Source organism: Gopherus flavomarginatus, chromosome 19 (genome assembly GCF_025201925.1).
Source record: "Gopherus flavomarginatus isolate rGopFla2 chromosome 19, rGopFla2.mat.asm, whole genome shotgun sequence".
Taxonomy (NCBI): Eukaryota; Metazoa; Chordata; order Testudines; family Testudinidae; genus Gopherus; species Gopherus flavomarginatus.
The window spans coordinates 22,509,921-22,531,622 of NC_066635.1; the positions used below are offsets into that span (position 1 = coordinate 22,509,921).

Consider the following 21,702-nt stretch of genomic DNA (forward strand, 5'->3'; position numbering starts at 1 on the left):
CTGCTGTGTGAGGGGAGGTGGGCCTGCACAATTGCAAGGGGAGAGGAGAACTCTGTGAGACAATCTGTCTCTATTAAGACGTGACCCACTCAGAAAAAAAGTTTGAGCACTCCTGGTTTATTCATTATTAGGCATTGGACTGGGCTTGGCTATAATGCTGTGTATGTCTGGTCTGGGACAATGAGATGTTTTCATTTTGCAACGACTAAGATTGTTTCTGGAGGACCCTGCTGGGTTTCAACAGCAGCATGGAACAGCCCCATCCCCTCAGGCAGCAGTGATGATAGAAAGTTCTCACCATGTCTTAGCACCAGCTACTAGTGCCACCTAGTGACTCTTCTTTGTAACTGGCCAATGTGACGCTCTTACAGTTCAGCACCATTACATCTGAATTGAGAATGACAAACGCACAAGCTTTGGGCATAACAATTCAATTAACATTTCTGCAATGCTTCTGAAGACTTGTTTAATTCACAAAAAACACTTTCACTCTTTAATTATACAGATGAATGTTATAACACATTGTTATTTACTGCAATCAATATTGAAAAACAAGGCACAATGAATCCTAAATACAATAATCTGGACATGAAGACAATATTGTGTATGCTAAACAGTTAAGCAACATATTTAATGAGGTTTACGAGCATTTTAAGAACTGTTATGCCACTGTTAAGTTACCAATTACGACAAGTATATGGACTGAAAAATTAAATACAATAAAATAGCTAATGTACTGAATTAAAATCAAAGGCAGTGTACAGCTGATCCAGCAGTAAAAGCACATGAGGATTGTGAAAAAGAATCACCATTTTGCTAATTTTACAATTTGCCCAGAAGATTTTTTTCTTCATTTTTCCACAAAAGGCAAAAGGTTGATTTTTTAGTGACCCTGTGAAAATGGCAAACATTTTGTTTAGTGTCAAATGTGTGAACACTTGCTATTTTTCCCAGGAATAGAAATTGACCATTGTTTGCCATGATAACATATGGTCATTGGCAGAAAAGGCAAAACTTCCGTCTGGATCAAACTTGGGAAAACTGATAGCTTTGCTCCACTCCAACATTGTGGTAGAACACTGACTTTAAGGTGTGCAGGCTATATTCAAAAGGTATGTCTACGAGGCACAGAAAGCTCTCTGCCTGTGTCATTCTCAACATTAACATTATAGCGGGAAAGGGCTCATTGCACTACTGGGATGATCATATGAGAGACTCAGTTGGTAACTTGGCAAACTGAGAGAAATTGATCTGCCATCCAGTTTACTCCTACCTGTGCTGGACTTCAGTCGATTCTCAGTAAGCTCAGAAATTGCTCCTGTTGTAATAGTCTTCTTCAGCCTGGAGACACCAGAGGCTGTTGTCACTCCTGGCTTTGTTAACATGTCATCGCTGCTAGCTCTTTTTAACTGCAAGAAAGAGAGAGATCTTGTGAGCAATCAGAAGAATGAGAAATCTGGTATGCCCATGAGCTAGATGATTTTACAGACATACAAGTTGAAAGAAAAGTGCTGACACACTTGGAGAAAGGAGTATTTCAGGAAAAGGAAACCCACTGAAATATTGCTTTGGGAACTGTAATCCAGAGTAATTTCTGAACATTCAGAAGAGGGGAATATCCTTCTCCCATATATTAGAGGGATTTTCCCAGCTTGGCACCAAGGAGATCACTGCAATGCAAGGACATATTTTTCCTTTGGGCCAAGACCCAGGACAACATCCCACAGGCTGAGAAAAAAATGAGACTGATGAAATTTGACTCAGATACCAGGCCTAATGGACACCACTGGTTACTCCCTGATACCCTGGTGCAGCAGGCCCAGCGCATTCATACATGTGCTTGAAATTTTATCTACTAGGTGGGGTTATTGGTACCAAATTCAACAGCCTGCCACGGTGGGGAAAAGCATTTTTGTATTAATTCCTGCCTTTCAGTGAAGTGGACCAAGAGGCAATGCAGATTTGGTGATGCAGGCTATAGTGCGGGTGAAGGAGGGAGAACGAAATAAGCAATGACAGAGGGGATGGGGTGAAAAATCCCCAGAGTCCCATTCAGAAGCTCCTGATCATCAATCATGGCACTGGAGACTTCTCCTCATGTCCTGGTTGGATTTGCACTTGTTCAAGCACCTAGGCTTCTGAACATAAAGAAAACAAGCAGCTGAGGAAACTGAGGCACAAAGCAGGCAAGGAACAATATAAAATAACTGGCATCTCTGTGCACCCCTATGCCACAAAAGGTACCAGGCCTTGGAAGAATCTGCTGTTTTCTATTTCTGTTTCAGCTGAGGCCATTTTACACTGCTGGAGCACAGTAGGGCCTTGACCTCAGATCCTGACCTGGGAGGGCCAGGCATTTCTAATGGAGAGGCTGTCTGCTCATTCCCATCTCTCTGCCAAGCAAGAATTGATGAACTTAGCTGCATCATAAACTCTGCTTTGTGATATGAACAACGAGTCCCCTAGGGACTGAGCCACGATCCCAAATTCATTTAGCTGAGGACTGCAGGCTAAAAGGAAAGAGCAGAGAACACAGAGTCTGCTATCACAGTTACCAAAGGGAAATCCTTTATCTTAAGTCTGGCATCACTTCAGCGGTTTAGACCTTCAGGGGCTTCATTTATTGAACAGCAGTGAATAAAGCTAACCCAGAACAGTTTGGTAGGTGCTGGTGCTAGCATCGCTACTGGAAGATGCAGGATTTAATTATCAGTGTGAAAATGGAAGAATGGATCCAAGAAAGGGCATTTCACTCTTCAGATTGCCAGAGGGAATCATTCTCAGCACAGAAATGCATCAGCTCTCAGGTTTAGACAAAGAAGCTGCAGAAACCTCCAGATTATTATCCATACAGCCCCACTGATGTGGTTCACAAATTTGGAAGAAGACAAGATGCCTACCCCAAGGTGTGTTCTAAGCAGGTACTTAAATGAAATGTGGTTGATACACAGGAACTGGAAGCCTTGGTGTCCTGTAAAAAGCATAGCTAAGGGAGCATGAAGGGGGACCTTCTATTTAGAGGAAGATGCAGATAATTGGTACCCAAGATGCTCAGGCAATTCAGGACCCACTAAACTGAACTAGTTACAGCTGCTCCCCAGGGGACATGTCTAGTGTGACTGCAGATTTGTTCCCTCCCAGACATTCAAGAAAGCACTTGGAGCATGCAGGATGTGGGAGGGATTTGTGATCTCAGGACAAGTGATCTAGTTACAAGCCTGATACCTAATGGTATATGTGGAGCTGCTGCATCACATTTGCTCAGGCATTAAAAAACCAAAACAAAAAACACTAGAATAAAGTTTTCCTGCTTTAAGTTTCCCAAAGTATTAAACAAACTTATGAATAAGGCTCTACTAATATAGTGAGTCTGTAAACAAATTGTGTTCAGTAATAGTTGAACATTTTTTCTGAGAGAGGAAATGCTAGGCACGACAGCAAATTTATGTCCACAGGACTTCCAATTGGACAACCCACCCAAAACTGACAGAAAGGATCTTGTTTTAATGTGTCAATCAACCAAAGATTGGCATGATAACAATGCAGCATCTCCTCTTCCAGTACTGCACTGCAGTGTCAGCACTGGGGATGAACCAAAGTCCTGGTGTGACATTTGAACCAGGACCTCCCACCACATGGCAAGGTGCCAGCCTGACCTACTACAGGGCACTAGACACAGAAATATAAGAGATGTTCCAGCATATATTTTAATGTAGTTTTTATTGGTTGAATTTCCACTAGCCAGCTCACCACTATGTATGTTAATATTCCAAAATCTAACACTAGCTGCTAACACCCACAGTTTACTCAGTAAACTTTACTGCACCTGAAAAAGCAAGACTGATTTTTTTTTCCTAGTAATCCAAGTTCATTCTAGAGGCGTATTCAGGAAATTCATGCAAATCTGAAAGACCAAAAAACATATGCTTCACAAGGAAAACATTGAAATGATGTTGGCCTAGACCAACGTAAGGAGGAGTCCATCTCCGAACCCTCGCCAGTTGCGTTTCCCTTTTTGTGCACTTCCACAGCTCAGCTTAACTAATGAGTAACCTTCAAGAGAGAGAGAAGCCTTTTGAGAATCTTAAAAAAACAAGGCGCTGTAGCATCTCTCTCTAGACTAGAGTGAGATGTTAGTGGATAGAAAAGAGATGAGAAGGGAGATTATACTGAAACACATGCCATGGTTAGTGGGTTCCTGAACTGTAATTTTTTAAAGCAAGATCAAATCTCTCTCAGCTCCAATTTTCTTCTCTCTTTCATCTTTTCATCTGACTTCGTCTGTGGTTTCCCAGACTCTGGGAGCATGTGAGCTTTGATAGCCAAAGCGTTGATCTACTGCAGGAAACTAGACATCTGAAGTTTTGCATTTTGGCAGAACTTTTGCCAGTCCATTCTTCAGAGCAAGACAAGGCAATCTGACTTTCTGACCTCTGCAGAAGTCTCCATCCATTTTCTCTACAGAAACTTTTACTAAGTTCACCGCTTTTCATAGTGCCAGGTGCACCTCACTGCCCAGTCTGTCTTTCCACAGCCCCTTGCTAACTTTTCCATTTGATCATCTTTTGTTTGTACTGTAGTTGCTCAGCAGGCTAGAGATCATGGAGGCAGCTAGAAAGAAAACACCATGTTCTTTAAAAGATGTAAAATTAAACATATCAGGTTCCCTTGCCTTGCGGCCCATACATACCTCTACAACACAAGCTCAGAAGTGCCAGCACAGCACCACACTTTAGAGGAAAGGACCTTATAAAGGAAAAAAGATTGGCTGGAGCCCGGGGCTGAAAGTGTCTAATTTCTGAGATGCTTAGAGTTGTGGGAGTCTGTAAAGTGGGTATAATATATGGACCCATTGCACTGGAGGCTGCAGGGGTTAATAAGTGTTTGTAAGGCTCTTTGAACATTAGTTCTGTAGAATACTACATATTGTTAGAAACAAAGTCTCTGTTCCCAAGTTCCTATTTTTTCTTCTATACTTGGACCATATTGCTTTCTTTGTTCAGGGTCTGCCAGAACACAGATGCAGCACTATGCCAGGTTTGGAATTTGCAATAAAATGGAACATTATTTTCATGTGCATTTCTGGTCTTATTAAAATATATATAAAAAGATGAGTATGATAAAATGTAAACATTCTATCACAAACAATATTTTTGCTATGTAACTTGCCTTTTCAAATGGGGGGAAAAACACAGATTATAGGACACAAGATTATCTCATAACCCTTAACAAATCTCCTTTTTGGGAAAATAAATTCTAAACCCTAAAAATCACCCTCCACTCCTACCCATTTAGTGCAATCCAATCCAATCCACACCCACCCATCCACAGAGTACAATTTGATCCACACATACCTTGTACAGACTAATCCTTCACCCACAACACACACAATATATCCAATGCATGCACTACACCCACTCCCCACCCCCAGTCCAGTCTCTCCTCCCCCACTCACACACCATGGTCAAATTCCCTCCATCATCCTCACCACACACCAATCCACACACAGAGACAAATCTGGAATGACTATCCCAAAACATACAGTATGGTCAAAAGTATACAGGCCCTGTGGTATAATAGGTTTCAGAGTGGTAGCTGTGTGAGACTGTATCAGCAAAAACAATGACGAGTCCTTGTGGCACCTTAGAGACTAACATATTTATTTGGGTACGAAAGCTTATGCCCAGTGAGCACGAGAGGTCTGTGTCTTATGCCCAAATAAATCTGTTAGTCTCTAAGGTGCCACAAGGACTCCCTGTGGTATAATAAGCATATAGTAGCATCTGATCCAGACATACACACACCCAGTGCCAAAGCCCTAAACACTTGGTGACATGCCCCGCCTTAGCTGGAGTGGTAGCTTGGAATGCTTGCACACTGCTTACTGGTTAGTACCTTGCTGAGCCGAGATTCAAAAGCAAGTGAAGTAGAGGATTTGGAGGTCTTCATGCCCGAGGAAGCAGTGGGGAGAGATTTTCCTCGGTCAATTCCATGGTTCCCTTGCTTTGCCATTGCACTCCAAGGTCTGGCAGCACCCTTCATTTTCTTTCCAGAGGAGTCAGTCTGCAGAATATCAGAAAGAAATCAGATATTAATGTTTTTAAAGCATTTGGAATCCAAAGAGAGAGGCAAAGGTGCCTGGCGCCAATTTAAAGGGCTGAAAGGAATACACCAAATTCTCCCCTCTCTCTTCACACAGGCAGACATTCAGGCATAGCCAGAGCATGGCCTTCAGAGATCGATAAAGGGGCCTGCAGCCACCCACACCTTTAGTCACGTATTGCAAATCTGTAAGCACATAGAGGGAACACTGAATTCTGCTTGGACTTGTAATCTCCATAGGATTGCCTATCCAATATTAAAAAGTACAGGGAAAGCTGCAATTTGCATTACGTTATGCAAGTTAACTGCAACTCTCAGGTTTCAAAAAAGGGTCTAAATGCAGCTACTGACGAAGGTGCAGTTGTCCTTATTTTTAGCATCCAGGCTTCAGATTCATAAAATGGGCATTACTGAGAAACTCAATAATATTAGGACAGTCCCAAGAGACAAAATGATAACATTTTGTACTGGACTCGGATCTTTCTCCACGCCTCATGTGAAGAAAGCATAAGGGCCTGTACTAGTCCTGAGGATAAAGAGAGGACTCCGTGTCAGACTGTCAATCCAGCATCTTCATCTTGAACCATGATTATGTTAAAATATATTCTATTCAAAACAGAATCCTGAGAGACACACAAGCTCCCCTCCCACAATTTATTTATTTTTGATAATTCCTCAGTAGCACAAATTAACCATACTATATCTTTAACTGATCAAATCTGCCCAGAACTGCAGTAGTTGATATTGCTACAGTGATGAAATGATTGTTCCATTGTATTTCCATAAAAGAGAGACAGTCTCACAGGTAACAGTCAACTTCTCTGCAAAGAGGAAAAAGGAGCTGCAGTCAGGCTTGAATTTTCCAGATATGAGCCTATGAGGGAAGCAAACCCTGCCAGGATTTGGAGAACAGAAATGAATTTCTCTTCCTTGATGTGCCAGCAAGCACATTTTGTCAATTTCCCTCAGTAACTGGTTTGTTGCCAACTAAATGGCTGGCTTGACTCTTCGAGCAGATCTGCATCCGTGACTTTTCATTATCCATTCCCCAATTTGCACTAGCAACAGCATCATCATTTGGGTCTTACAAGTTCTGCCAGCCACTTTTGGGGGGAAATCACAGATGGCTCTCTCTTCTTCTTCTGTTCTTCAGTCTCATTTTCTAAATCAGATAGGATGTAGCTGCATGCGACTCTTGTGCAGGCAGTTTGTGTTGTGTTTGCCAAACAGGTGGCCAGAAACTACAGGAGACCAGTAGAGAGGCTTGGGTAGATGGACTCCTGCATTTGATTATAGAAGAAGAGGCTAAACCAAGACTCTTGTGGTCATAGGCAGCAGCTCTAACAGATGAGCTAAAATATGGCCTCCCTTAGCTAAGCCAGTAAGTCTCATGGTGAGAAGGACTCAGACTTTGCCCAGGTCTCACAATTTGCTTTGTGCATTGTTCTGGTGAAGTATTCTTGTTAATGAGTGTAGACCCCTGGAAAGCAATCTATTCTGGGCCTAATTATATTCTATGCGAATGACACCTTCCAGGTGTTACGGATGTTCTATTTTAAGGGCATGCAGGTGCAAGAGTGTTCTAGGCTCTCTTTTGCTGCTGCTTTAGGGCAAAACAAGCAATAATTCCCCTCCTTATAGCATCATGGCTTTTCCTTTGCGGATGCTGGAAAAAAATATATCAAATTTTTTGCATGGCTCTAACCCCCCAGCTACTAATAAAAACTGAGCAACTCCTATTTTAAACTCTGTGCAGTCACCAACTCCATTGGGAGTTCCAACACATATAGTGAGCACTCAAGAGCTGATTTCATCGGAGGAGAAAATTATCTATTAATTCCGCGACCATTACTGTGCTGCATACACCTGACATTTTTTAACACATCAGTGAATATTTAACTATGAGGAAATACAATAAATACTATTCTTAAGTCCCATGGTTTCAGAGTAGCATTAACAGGATTCTAGTGTTTTATATGCATTTTATATGGAGGTATGGTAACCCACTTTTACACATACAACTCAGGCAATTGCACATGCAAATAGCTTTGCTGAAGAGATTACCAGATTTATACAAACATAGGTTTTGTGGATGCCACAACTGCACATGCATTTTTCCTACTGTTGCCTTGGGACTTCTTCCTGTTTCTATCCCAGCACCCTCCCGCCCAGCCTTGTGATGCTCCTCTCTGGCCTATGAGGTCTGAAGGGATTCCATCTTGAGTCAATGAGCACATTTTGAAGTGCCTGGGGAGTGTTGTGTCCTTTGGACAGCCACATCAGAAAGAAGAAAAGCAGGAGTGGGAGCAAACCTCAGTGAAAGCAATTACAATTTAAGTGGCAGTTCCTCTAACTTTCCCTCCTAACCAGTAGCAACTTAGATACTTGACTTAAGCCAGAGTGGACATGTAAGAATGTAAGGTAATAGACTTGAAAGGACATTCCTTTTTCACCATGTCAAGCAAGTGAAGCCAAGGATTGAGTCCATTTTGTTCCAACTTTTCAATGGTCAATAAATTTCAGAATCTATCTAGATGGGACCCTGTGTGGGGAAAATTGGATATTATTGCACTAGCAATCAACACTGAGTGTGTGGGGCGGGGGAAACAGAGATATCATCTTTCTCTGTTTCTAAAGAAGTTGGAGTCTCTGAGCTGCAGCTAAAATACACAAGTGGAGATTATTTTGTCATGTTGATCCTAAAACTCTTCTTGATTCAGGAAGGAAACTAGAGGCCTGTGCAGAACTGTAACTAAGAATGTGCAACTGGAGCGGCAGGAGAATAATCCGTCAAGCAGATTCCATATGCACAGAGATCTTAGTCAACTATAACCATGCCTCTGAGCAGGGATGGACTGAACTTGTTTACAGACTCAATTTGTGGTGCACAGGTAAAGTTAGGTTCCAGGTTTTGATCACATCAGCTGTTGAAGACATTCTGGAATCTTTCTGTGTGCGCAGCAATTGATTGAAACATCTGCTTTTGCATGAGGGAATTATGAAGTTCCTCTTTCTGCAGAACCAGCACCAAAATTACCATTATCACACTGCAGTTACTAGACCCAAAAGGGGTAAAGCACATAAACATCTGGACAGATGAAGAGCTGGATGGCACCATATTATTGGGAAGGCGATCTGAGCCTTTCACTTCTAGGTTACAGGCTCAAATCCAACCCAGGTCAGTAGTGATCAACACTTGAAACAATTCAACAACAGTTTGGTGGACTACATAATGTGGACTGATTGTCTCAGCTCAGTGGCTAAAGTTCCACATCACAAAAGCCACCAGGACACTTTGCAGCACCTTTCAGAGAGGCCAAAAATTAAATAGGTTCCCATTGACTATTTCTCCAGAGCAGGCAGGAGATACTTGACAATGCCCAGCTTGGCCTACCCAACCTGAACCTGTGCTGTGGGTAAGGAAGATTTCAATCTCTGGGTGTCAATCCAACATCTTCCATAAGCCTTAAACTCACTTGAAAGAACAAAGTCCATGGCACACGTCCCTCTCATCTTAATTTGCTTTCACTCCTGCATGACACAAGTTGGAGGTTTTAAAGGAACTGCTTGAAGAACAGCCCAAAACAACAAATTACCAAAAAACAGAACAGAAAAGCCCCACTGTTTCCTGGTCAGGACAGAAAATCTATCTTAAGAGTCAACATCAGCCTTTCATTTCCTCCAAGAGCAACCTTCTGAGTCAGAGTGAAAACGCTGTTTGTGAAAAGTATGAGTAGCGGGAACACTGGGAAACCTCAAGGAGATAATGAGCCTTTCCAAGCTGCTCATTTGCCTGCAATGAATGGCAAGGCATGTCACTAGAATTAGGTACACACATTAGCTGGAACCTGTCAGCATTCAGGAAACAGAATATTAATGTGGAAAAGTTACTACCGCTAGCTCTCCCCCCAAAAAGAGATAACAGAATGGGCAAAGACAGCCTGTACTGCAGATGGCTCTATTAATGGTGCATCCCAGCTTTGGGAACATAAATTGAGATGTTGCATGTTCCTTGAATGTGAGATGCATATCCTACAGGAGAGCAGAATCGCAATGTGGCGAGTCTGGGCACTCCTAGGCCTTGAAATGGTAGACCTAGGGTGTGACAAAGAATTAAATATAATTATCTAGAGGGCAGTTGTTAAATCATAGATCTTCTACTAGCGTCTGTGTGCTGGCACATGCCTTAGAAAAGCCCATTTAGCCAGCCTTCCCTTGCCAAAGGCCCTTTGGCCAACAAGAGTGAGAGGTTATAGCCAGAATAAAGGGAACCATTATCAAGGAGCCCCAAACCCTGAGTTTGTGTGATAAATAATCAGGAGTCACAACACATTTAAAAACCATTTTAAAATATGAGAAGATAAAAGAAGAAATTCTATGAAGTACAGAGAGGGATTTGAAATTGTACTGAAAAACAAGAAATAAAAAGGTGAGGGATTCAGTGTCCCTAAATATAAGCTGATGAAACTAGGGAAAGGCTGTATTGTCTGCAGAGGATCAGGCAGAAGTGTGGAATGACACTTTGCAGTGTCTTCCTGTCCCAAACACTGAACCAAGACACCAGCTTGTCAAAGAGCAATACAATCATTAAATGGCAAAGTCTGCCTTTTTGATGCGGCTTTGGGTCAAAAGCTGAGAACTAGGAGTTGGTGGATGTGAACTAAAGGCAACTTTTACCATCCCTCCTTAGCTAGTATCTACAATGTAAAGGCCAGCACACTGCAATTTCATTGTACTACCAAGGCGGGCCTAGCTTTTTATAGGAAACTAGGTAGTCTGGTCAAGAGGTTAAAGCACGAGACAGTCAGAAGACACAGGTTCTAGTTCCACCTTTGCCAGGGACTTGCTGTATAAAATCATCACTCTGTGTATTTCCCTGGATAATAATACTGAACCACCTTTTATTTCCTCTGGTGAAAAGTGCTATATACATGGAAATTAATATTAATTTACCAGAGGAGATTTTGTTCAACACCTATTTGGGCACCAGGCTCTAAGCCACATGTTTCTGTGTCTGGGAAGACAAGCTCTCAACAAGTAATGGCTCCCTGTGGCTTCAGATGCATCAATAAATATAAGTCTACTGTATGCTAAATAAATGTCAGCATTTTCTTCCAAAAGGACCCCAGAGAGATTGTGGACAGCCTAAAGATCAAACCACAGAGAGCCAAAGGAGAGAAAAGGCAGCAGGAAAAGCAGCCTCCCAACACAGATGTAGTCAAGCAAATGTTGCAGATGCAATGATAATCTAACTCCCTGGCTTTCACCCTCATCATGTGATCCCATGTTTCAGATGACAGTTCCTGTTCATTCCCCTGAAGGGGGCCCTATAAACCATACTTAGAGCTCTGAGGATTAATCAGTTTCTGGCCTCTTTCTCCACATTACATGTTGACCCTTCCTCAGGAGAGGAGGGCTGAAACCCAGCTTTCTATAGAGCCCATTGATACCTCTCTTTGCCTCAGTCAGAGGAGGCAGCCGAAGAGCACCAATTAGATTACTGCGGTGCACTCTGTGTAGCGCTACCCCTTGAGAACATTTGGAAACTGATGATAATAAGAGGGCAGCTGCGTTCTGCAATACATGGAGTTCCGTTCCAGGGGCATGTTACGTCAGTGCACTGAGATGTGCACTGGCTACCAGTAAGTTTCTGGGTGGAACTCAAAGCATTGGTTTTAACATATAAAACTCAATGGTCGGTGACCTGGTCACCTGAGATGCATCTCTGCCTGCACTGCACTGTTGCAAAGGAGATCAGCTGAAACTTCCTTGATATCAACAGAAAGAGGGGTCTGACAGGGCATTCTCTGGACAGGGTCCTCAGAATTCTATCCCCCTCACCCACCTTAAGGGCATGCTGTAGCACCCATCTTTTCTCCCAGGCATTAGGAGGGAGGCATGGAAGGTTTTGGTTTTTGCAGCAGGAGCTATTTAATTAGCTGGTGTGCATTTATTTTACAGTGGGACACGCAGTCCATTATACTTGGAATTTTATTCTGAAATGTATGTCAAGGCACCTAGTTATAGTTATATGACTCAGTCTATAAACATATCTGTAAAACCCCTCAGCACCCACTCTGAGGGCAAAATTACTATCCCCACTTTACAGAGTGAGAAAGTGAGTAAAGAGACTTGGCCAAGGTCACACAGGTAGTCAGGAACAAAACCCAGGTCTGAGCTTCCTGCTCTGTCTTTTACCACATAAGAACATCCTTTCTCCTTTATATAAAGCATATGTTACTGTTTTTGATATAAATACTATGCCAATAAAGGGGTGAGCTGCCAGCCAGTCCTGTAGATTCTGAATAAGGCTCTAGAAAACATATTCCACCGGGGATTATGGCAAGTTACACAATGAGATAGGTAAAAAGAGAAAGTTGGTTGGTCAATGAAGGATATGCCTACATTTGTGCAGTTTAATGTCTAATCCAAGATCTCGTAGCTACACTTATCAGTTAACAAAATCACTTACACACTTCAAGAAGAGACATTACACAGGAACACCTGAGCTTTTAGGGTTAAAGGAGAAGTCACTCTGGTGGGTAAAGCATAAATTCCTTGCATCAAACCCTGGATGTATGGGTATCCAGGTCTCAATTCTCATGCCTTCGTACACCAATAATTAGTCAACAGGGCAGTTAATTTAACCAGGGTCATTCAAGTGCCTTTGCAAAAGCAATCTCTTTTGAAAGTTAATTACTAGATCTGCAGAGTAATATACCAGTCGGCAGCTTCACTGGGAACTGCGAATGCTCAGCATTTCACAAGGAGGCCACTAGTACCCGACTTTCAGATGGGACTCATGAAGGAAGGAGTTCTCTGACTTTTGGGAGTTTAAATTAGACCCTTACTCCCATTTTCCTGTAGTTTATTTATTTCACCAAGCAGTCAGACCAGTTCAGAATCAACACCGAACATTGGCTTGAAATCAAGGTAAGAACGTCGTCGGAGGTTTCAGCATGTAACATGTGAGCCATGTTTATATTGCTGTCCCTCTATACTAATTGAATTCTGCTATTCTCAGGTTAACCATCAACTGAAACAAAAAACCCAACAAGCTCAGTACATTGTCAAGAATGCCCTACTGGAGTGTAGGAAGCTATGCAGCAACATAACCAATGGAGTCAAGATAGAATGTTTTTTCAGACTTTCATAACACCTCACTTGAAACTACAATTTGTAGACTTGACAGATGCTTTCATATGACTCATCTTAATTTCTTAACTGATACCAGGAATCAAGCCACAGTCACAAAGCAGAGAAATTGACCGTCCAATATGGCAGTTGCTGATCTGGAGGCTGACTGCACAGATAAAAATCTGTTTAAAATCAGACTGAGCTTGTAATTAAAACCAAAACCTTCTGTTACTCTCCTAGCCTCATCTTTATCTGCCCCTCTGCAGCCCCAATCCCTTCCAGCTCAGTCTGCATCAGCTGTACATCTGCTACGTCCTCTGTTGCAGAGACGGTCGCCTGTCCTTGCATAAGAACAGATTTGAGCATATAATCTCCCCCCACCCCCTTTCTGTAATTTCTATTATCCTGCCTTGTTTCTAGCATCCCCTTGGCTGTCTCTGGACAACCCTCATCTGTCATCTTTCCAAGTGGAAACTTTGGCTGTGTTTTTGCTTGTATGAAGCTTAGCTCACATCAGGTTTAATGAATTTAAAAACACTGGAGATATGTCCAGTTCAATGACAGCTCATTGCTAATGCTCTTAGTGTTCTTGCTGGGCACTGGGACAGAGGATGAACCATAAGCCCTAACTCCTCCACTGAGCATCTGGTTCCAATGGCCTAGAGGGCCAACACATTCTCAGCAGACTCCATTTCTCGTAACATTTAATGCTGGATACTCAGACTTTGTTAATGAGATACCAAGAAACAATAAATTACTTGGAAACTTTCATGCCCAGACTACAAGTTATAGCAAGGAGGAGGACTGTGGGTTTTTTCATGCCCTAAGCCAGGTATTTTACTTTCAATAGTCCAGAAGAATGTGTTATAATAATAAATCTATGGACTTTGCAACCAAAGATGCACAGAGGCTAAGGCACTTGCCCAAGATCATGCAGCAAATCCGTGAGAGTCAGAAATAGAATGTCCAGTACTCTACTTAAGCCATCAGACCATGTGACATCCTCTATAGTGTTGTAGAAGGACTTCTTTTCTTCATGAAAGTTGCTACCTATGAGCAAACAAGAAGGCCACCATATGGAGTCCTCTGAGAATCCCCTTCATGCATGCCATCCTTGCTCCATAGTGTAAAGAGCCCCTCCACAGGGTCCATTATTCTCTTTCCCTGCACAGTATCACATGGAGCCACTTAAACAGTGAAACTACTCTGCAGGCCCCCAAAGACAAGGTCCAATTGTCAGAGTGGGTGGTTGTGTTGCAGGGAGGAGCTAAATGGGCTATGAGGCTATCGCAGAGTCTCCAGCAGTTGCTTGTCTTACTTGTGCTTAAGGCTGATCTTGTTCTTTTCCTAGGCTAATTCCTATCATTTATCCTTAAGGGTGTATTTCTTTACTGGCGTCATGGAATCTCCACAGTATGTTATAATCAGGAGTGGCCTGGGCAGAGTAAGGTCTAACCAGCCATGAATGCTGAGCACCTGGTCACTGCCTCAAATAAACCATTTCCAATCTCTGGATGAATTCAGTGTTGCACACAATAAAAAAAAATATCCTACCTGCAATCACCAGTGGGTCAATCACAGATTGTAGGGGTGGAAGGGACCTCAAGAAGTCATCAAGTGCAGCCCCCTGTGCTGAGGCAGGACCACGTAAACCTAGATCATCCCTGACAAGTGTGTCCCCAACCTGTTCCTTAAAACCTCCAGTGATGGGAATACCACAACCTCCCTTTGAAGCCCATTCCAGAGCTTAACTACACTTATAGTTAGAAAGCTTTTCCGAATATCTAACCTAAATCTCCCTTGCTGCAGATTAGGCCCATTACTTCTTGTCCTACTTTGAGTGGACATGGAGAACTATTGATCACAGTCCTTTTTAGAATAGTCCTTAACATATCTGAAGACTATTATAAGTAGGGTGACCAGACAGCAACTGTGAAAAAATAGGACAGGGAGTGGTGGGTAATAGGCGCCTATATAAGAAAGTCCCAAAAACCAGGACTGTCCCTTTAAAACTAGGACATCTGGTCACCCTAGTTAGTCTTTTTTCAAGACTAAGAGTATGTCTACACTTGAATTGCTACAGCTGCACAGCTGCAGTTGCACTGCTGTAGCACTTCAGTGTAGACACTACAGCAACAGGAAGGGTTCTCCCATTGCTGTAGTTAATCTATCTCCCTGAGAGGTGGTAGATAGGTCAACGGAAGAATTATTGTGTCAACCTAGTATTGTCTATGGCGGGGGCTAGGTCAGCTTAACTATGTTGCTCAGGAATATGAATTTTTCACACTCCTGAGCAACACAGCTGGGTCAACATAACTTTTTAGTGTAGACCTGGACTATGACTAATCAGTGATTTTTACCAAAGACAGTCAGGCAAATAACAAAAGAGAATTGCACGGCTTTGTCCCCAAATCCCATCACCACAGAATGTCTCCTGAGAGTTTTGGGCTTATGGGTTTCTTGCTCTCAACTGGATCCCATTTTCCAGCTGGACATGAGAAAGGAAACAAAAAGTTTAAACAAAACTCTAGTTTTGTGCAAATGGACAGAGGATTTATTCACCTCTGTTTTTCTTGTGTTGGATCCACATTCCTGGCATTTACAAGCCACAGGAAAAATATAGCCTTGCTGTTTTACCAGATAAACCACATAGATTTGTCTGAAATCAGAACCCGATTAACCTTAGATACCTCAGAGACCCAGGTACTTCCCTCTGCTTCCTGATCACTACGGGGATGTAGAGATAAAAAACACACAAGCTAGCAGAGATTTGGTCAGCGGGTGACCCTATAGGAGGACAACCACCATCACTAGCTGGAGCATTGATTTCTACTGGCTAACAGCAAACAGGCCACCATATTTAAGTTAAGTTATAGGTGTAGTCTAAATAAGGTTGATTGGGCAAGAATGGATATGACCTTTTTGTTACTTCAGGGCAGGGTTTTAGACTTGAATGTGGCAACTCTGTGCTCATCATGTTACTGACAGCTGCACGTGAAGAAGGCAACAAAGCAAAGAGGGAGGGGGGAGAATGTGCTGTTGGGTGTACTTTTGCTTAGAGGAACACAGTGTCTGTACCTGTGTGCATATATAAAGGCTACACAGTTAATGCTAAATTTCATCAAACCACACCAAAATTAACTACGTTCAGGGAGTGATCTCACTCTAGAGAATCCAGGAGAATTCATCATCTCAGCTCATAGCTTCCAGGCAATAGGGGTCCCAGCTTATATGGTATGTATAATCAGCCATTACTTTGAGACTTAGGGCACAGGAGGGCAAAGAAAGGTGAAGGCTGAGCCTTGATCCTGAATTTCCTAGCTGTTGGGGGTTTTAAATCAGTCTTTAGCCATAAAAAATGTTAAGCCACTCAGAGCTATCCCCAACACCTTCCTGGCCTGAGCAGATGGGTTTAACCCTGGTGTAGCATAATGCACGTACATTTTGAGAACAAGGGCTATCAGAGCCATCTGAAAGTAGCTAGTTCTTGTTAATCCTCTTCTGCCACCCCCGTGACTGGAGCAAGAGGAGGATGAGAAACGGAGGGGTAACATTGCATGGTCTTATCAATTCACAGTAAGGAGAAGGATGTTCTATTTTACACAAGGCACAGCTATGTAATTACTATAGAGAGGAAGAGTAATGACAGGGGTTTTGCCTGGTAATGCCCTGTCATTACACCTTACAGCTGAGTACAGGCAGATGCTCTTAGAAGGGACAGAAGGAACTGCCAGAGAACACCTTCTCTAGGTTGGAAGAGAAACATAGCACACAAATACATGACAACTTGCCCACCACATGCATGAGACATGGCAACAGATGGATGATTTTGTAGTAAAGACAATGGATTAGGATTCACATCTTAATTCCATTCCCAGCTCTGCCACAGACTTCCTGTGTTATCTTGGGCAAGTCACAGGATCTTTCTGTTCCTTTGTTTCCCATCTATAAAATGGGAATAATATTGGTCCTCTGAAGAAGGAGTCTTGGGAAGATAAACTATGATATATCATAAATCCTCTTGTACCTTGATGAGGAGCCTCATGGAAAAGCCAAACAAAAATAAAAAAGCAAGTCCACTTCTCCCATGCACAATGCATGGGTGATCACAATCCCCAGCCAATCCGCCTATCATTAATCACAGCAATCATTAATTTCTGAAAAGTTGCCTGGCAGAGAGATTGTGCTCTGCAAATGTGCACAGTAGCCTGTTAATTAACTGAGACCCTTTGAACTTGTTAGTGGTCAGTGTTGTGAACTCCTAGCAGAAAGGTTTCATTGGAGAGAGGAAGCCATCGTGAACTCTAAAGTTGCAAAAGAAACCAGTAGACTTCTGCATTTTCAAATTATTCATTCTGCATGTGGACAGGGCTGAACAAAGCTGAATGGATTCAAACAGCAGAGTCAGTGGTTTGCAAGCTATGGCCTGCAGACCACCAGGGAGCTGTGAAACCCATAGAATCACACAGTGGGGTCCAGGTGTTGAGACAGGAGCTGACCCAGGACAGGTCTCTCTTACTAAGTAATCATCAGAATCACACCACTGGAGAACAATCAGATTGGCAACAGAATAATTTCCAGCTTGTAGGGAGTAGAGGCAATACTCCACAGACAAACCATGTTAATGGGTAAAAAGAACAGGAGTACTTGTGGTACCTTAAAGACTAACAAATTTATTTGAGTATAAGCTTTCGTGGGCTACAGACCACTTCTTCAGATGCATAGAATGGAACATACAGTAAGAAGGTATTTATACATACAGAGAACATGAAAAGGTGGAAGTACCCATACCAACTGTAAGAGGCTAATTAAGAGAAGCTATTATCAGCAGGGGAGAAAAACTTGAAGTGATAATCAAGATGGCCCATTTCAGACAGTTCTATGCGTCTGATGAAGAAGTGGGCTGTAGCCCACGAAAGCTTATGTTCAAATAAATTTGTTAGTCTTTAAGGTACCACAAGTACTCCTGTTCTTTTTGCTGATACAGACTAACATGGCTGCTACTCTGAAACATTTAAGGGGTGATATCTAGAGAGAGAATTAGATTGTGTTGATGAAGGGAAGCGGGGTGTGGGGGGCGGGGGAGGAGAAGAGTCCCCATTTCCTTTCCATTTCTGCCAGTAATGATTCATTACAAACACAGAGCTTAATTAGCATTTGTACAGCTCTGCAAAGCTGTACAAATGCTGCATATTATTACAATTGCTATTACCATCAAGATTCAGTTTAAATCAATCACATTTTTGGGGCCAATTACTAAACTGTTGAAACTGATGCTTCCTCCTGAGAGTCTCAGCAGCTCCCTTCTTTGATGGAGGAGAGCACAGCTCTGGCCAGGCTCCCCAACATTTGTACTCATTCACCTTGCAGACGAGCTAACTGCCAATTTTTTTCTGAAGCAGCTTGGCCCCTTCTTGACTGGACAGTCTCAACAGCAGGGTTGGGGAAACCTATTTGTGCTCCTGTTCGACCCTGCCGTTGGAACAGATCACTGAACACCAACAGGAAGAGAGAGCCGAGGCAGGCAGAGTGACAGCTTCAGCCCATTTGTCACTAGCTCAACTCCATGCAACGAAACAGAAAACTACACAGTAGCCAGTCCTCATAGGATCATTTTCTATCGTTAACATCTAATAGACCGTCCAGCCTAGCTCCCCGCCAATGCAGGCGTGTTCCTTACAGTGCATTTTCTAATGCTCCATCCAATCTAGTTTTAATTAGAGTCAGACCTTACATCCAGGTGTTGTTAAGCAAGGCAGTCTGCTTGCTGCAAGAATGTGCCTCTATCCACTAACCCGCACTAGAGAAAATCCAGTTCCCACCTTACAAATAAAAAGAGGATTAAATACTTACAGTGAAAGCTTTTTCTCCTCCTTGTATTAAAAGGAAAACTGTCTCCTGCTAGCCTCTGACAGCATGTGCAAGCCAGACTGAGAATTCAGGGCTTTAGTGCTTCCCTGAGAGGAAAACCACATTGCAACGACACACAGAGAGCTGCTTGAGAAATTATTCACATACGGAAGCAAGCTGGCTTTACCAGAGCTTTGGCATTCATCACACACACACACACACACGTATGTGTGAGTGCACACACACAAGAAAGAGAAATATTATACTTCCATCATACCAGGAGGAATTCTTGCAGGCAAGCCATTTATACCAGAATTCAGAGCTGTGCAGGGCAGCAATCCCCTTCAGAAAGCAGTGAAGGGTTCCTTATTCCTTCAGCCCTCAGAATAGAAGTGTACATTGGTAGATGGTATGATAAGCCCCAGTCTAGTCTGCATAATCTGATCAAACGAAATATGCAGCATGTATATTGCAGAAAAGATAACAAGGTGGGCACCAAAAGGAGATATTTTCTGAGGGGGGGTGGGGAGGAGTCTGTCTTTGGAGGAAAGTTACAGAAACTGCACCCACAAGCCCTTATATTCCATACTAAGCATCTCCTCCCCAGGAGCCCCACTCAAGAGGCATTTCCCTCACCTTTACGACTGCCTTGAAAAGGTGCAGAGTGGGGGTTTTTACACTAAAACAGAGATTCAGTCATGATCTAACATGCGGGGGGGAAGAAGAGAGAGGAATCCAGCTCCAGAACTCCCCATATTGTCAAGAGCTGAGAGCCCTGTGCACATAGCACAGGGGAATGGACAGCGTGCCTAGCCCCATCAGATTTCAATGACCTGTCTGTGGCTCACTAAGCAGAAGCACCCATCAGCTCCTAGGCTAGAAGAAAGTGAATAAGGGGCACAGGGCTGAGAAATGCCTGGGGGACTCCCCTCACCCTTCGGCCCTCTGTGTGTGCAGAGAAAAGGGGTAAGGGATCTTTACAGACAGGAATCAGGCAGAGATAGGGTCCCCTAGGTGGGGGTGAGAGAAATTAGAACCAAATCAGGATTTCAAATACTTCCAAGTTTGGGGATGTTCAGAGTTAGGGTGTTGGTTTGGCCCATTATAAAGGCAGGGATATTTGCAAAATTCTTCTTTGGATCTGCATCCTAGGCCATTCAGACCTAGGGTATTAGTTTGGACCAATCTCTAGAATCAGGTGTGGGTTTTTTCCACTGTAATGTGAGCCCGGAATATAAGTGACAGTGATACAACAGCAGTCTCCTTAGAAAAGAAAGCTAGGGAGGGTTTATTTTAGCCAGCTGTTTACAATCAGATCCTAAATGTAGTGGCAGTCTATATATGGCTCTGCCCTCACTGAGCACCGCCCGAAACCCTCATTCTAGAGGCCAAGATGTCCTGACACAGCCCCAAAGGAAGCCAATGATGTGCCACGTGTAAACTCTTCACCCAAAGGCTATTTCTAGGTCATGGCTGGTCCAAGTGCTTTCACCATAGAGCAGCTGGTCTCAAGCTGGGGGCCTTGGATCCTGGAGCTGCAGACCCAAGGAAGATTGAATACAATAAACAAACAATGACATTCTATCTGGTTTGTCAATCCCCGCACTATCTAGGGACAGACTAGGTGACCACAGATAATAGAGCTTATCCATCCTTACTTTTTTATGTGCTATGAGGCTTCTGAGACCTCTCCCAGTCACAAGCTATAATCAGAAGGCAGTACCCTCTGGCATTCATATTAACAAATTACTATAAATGAATTCTGCTCCTCTTCCTGGGAGGCAAATCATATTATTTTTGGTGATAAACATATGGACAATCACTCAGGTTTGCAATACATAGGGACAGCACTCAAATCTCTACTCCATGTCGACTTTGGGCAGCTTTCAGAACCAGAAAGGGCAAACTGCAAAACGGCGGAATCAAAACCAATAGTAAGTGCCAGAGACACCAGGCCAACATGTACCACCACAAAAAAGTTCCCAGTTTGAAAATACAGACTCACATTTTTTGGACTGAAGCACATTGTCTCTTTGTCATTGCTTGGGGTGAGTTCATATGGGGCTCAGTGGGAAACCGGCCCCAGACTATCAGCTGAGTAGAATTTAAAAAGATATTTTTAGTTGTGCCGGATATCACTTGACCAAAACCCAATGCTGAAAATGCTCAGCATGAGTAGGAAAAAGCCACAACACTTGCCCACTAGTGTTTTGGTACATTGGATATAACAGAGTAACTGTGCCACACAATCCCCCCAAACCCAACAAATCTACAGTATTTATTTATTAGTACCCTTTTCTATGGCATTCATCACTATATTTACCTAAGCACCTGACATACACTAAAGAATTTATCCATTTGCCAGCTGAGGAGCCAAGGCACAGAGAGATTAAATGACTTGCACTAAGTCACACTGGAAGTTTGTGGCAGGATTAGCGTAAGAAGCCAGACCTCCTGAGTTCCAGGCCAGAGCATTAACCGTCCTTCCTTTCACCCAGTAGCAGGGGTGTGAAGTGAGGATATGAAAGTACTTTAAAATTAAAACAAAGAATCAGCAAGATTCACATCTGAAATAGATGTCAACCAAATGTGCAACTGCAGACAGAGGCAGAG

General features: G+C 42.9%; 1 protein-coding gene across 5 annotated transcripts in view; it reads right to left on the bottom strand.

Moving 5' to 3' along the window:
- SPECC1 (sperm antigen with calponin homology and coiled-coil domains 1) overlaps positions 1–21,702 on the bottom strand; it is a 173,384-nt gene that overhangs the window by 127,950 nt on the left and 23,732 nt on the right. For 3 of the 5 annotated variants that reach the window (XM_050928993.1, XM_050928992.1, XM_050928995.1), the window contains exons 1-3: positions 19,093–19,238; positions 5,896–6,063; positions 1,274–1,409 (exon numbers count right to left, since the gene is read on the bottom strand). In XM_050928993.1, coding sequence (XP_050784950.1) covers positions 1,274–1,409; positions 5,896–6,042 — 283 coding nt within the window. In that variant the 5' untranslated portion in view covers positions 6,043–6,063; positions 19,093–19,238. Of the gene's footprint in view, positions 1–1,273; positions 1,410–5,895; positions 6,064–19,092; positions 19,239–21,702 lie in introns of those variants that run through there. The other 2 variants (XM_050928989.1, XM_050928991.1) reach the window with 2 other exon arrangements.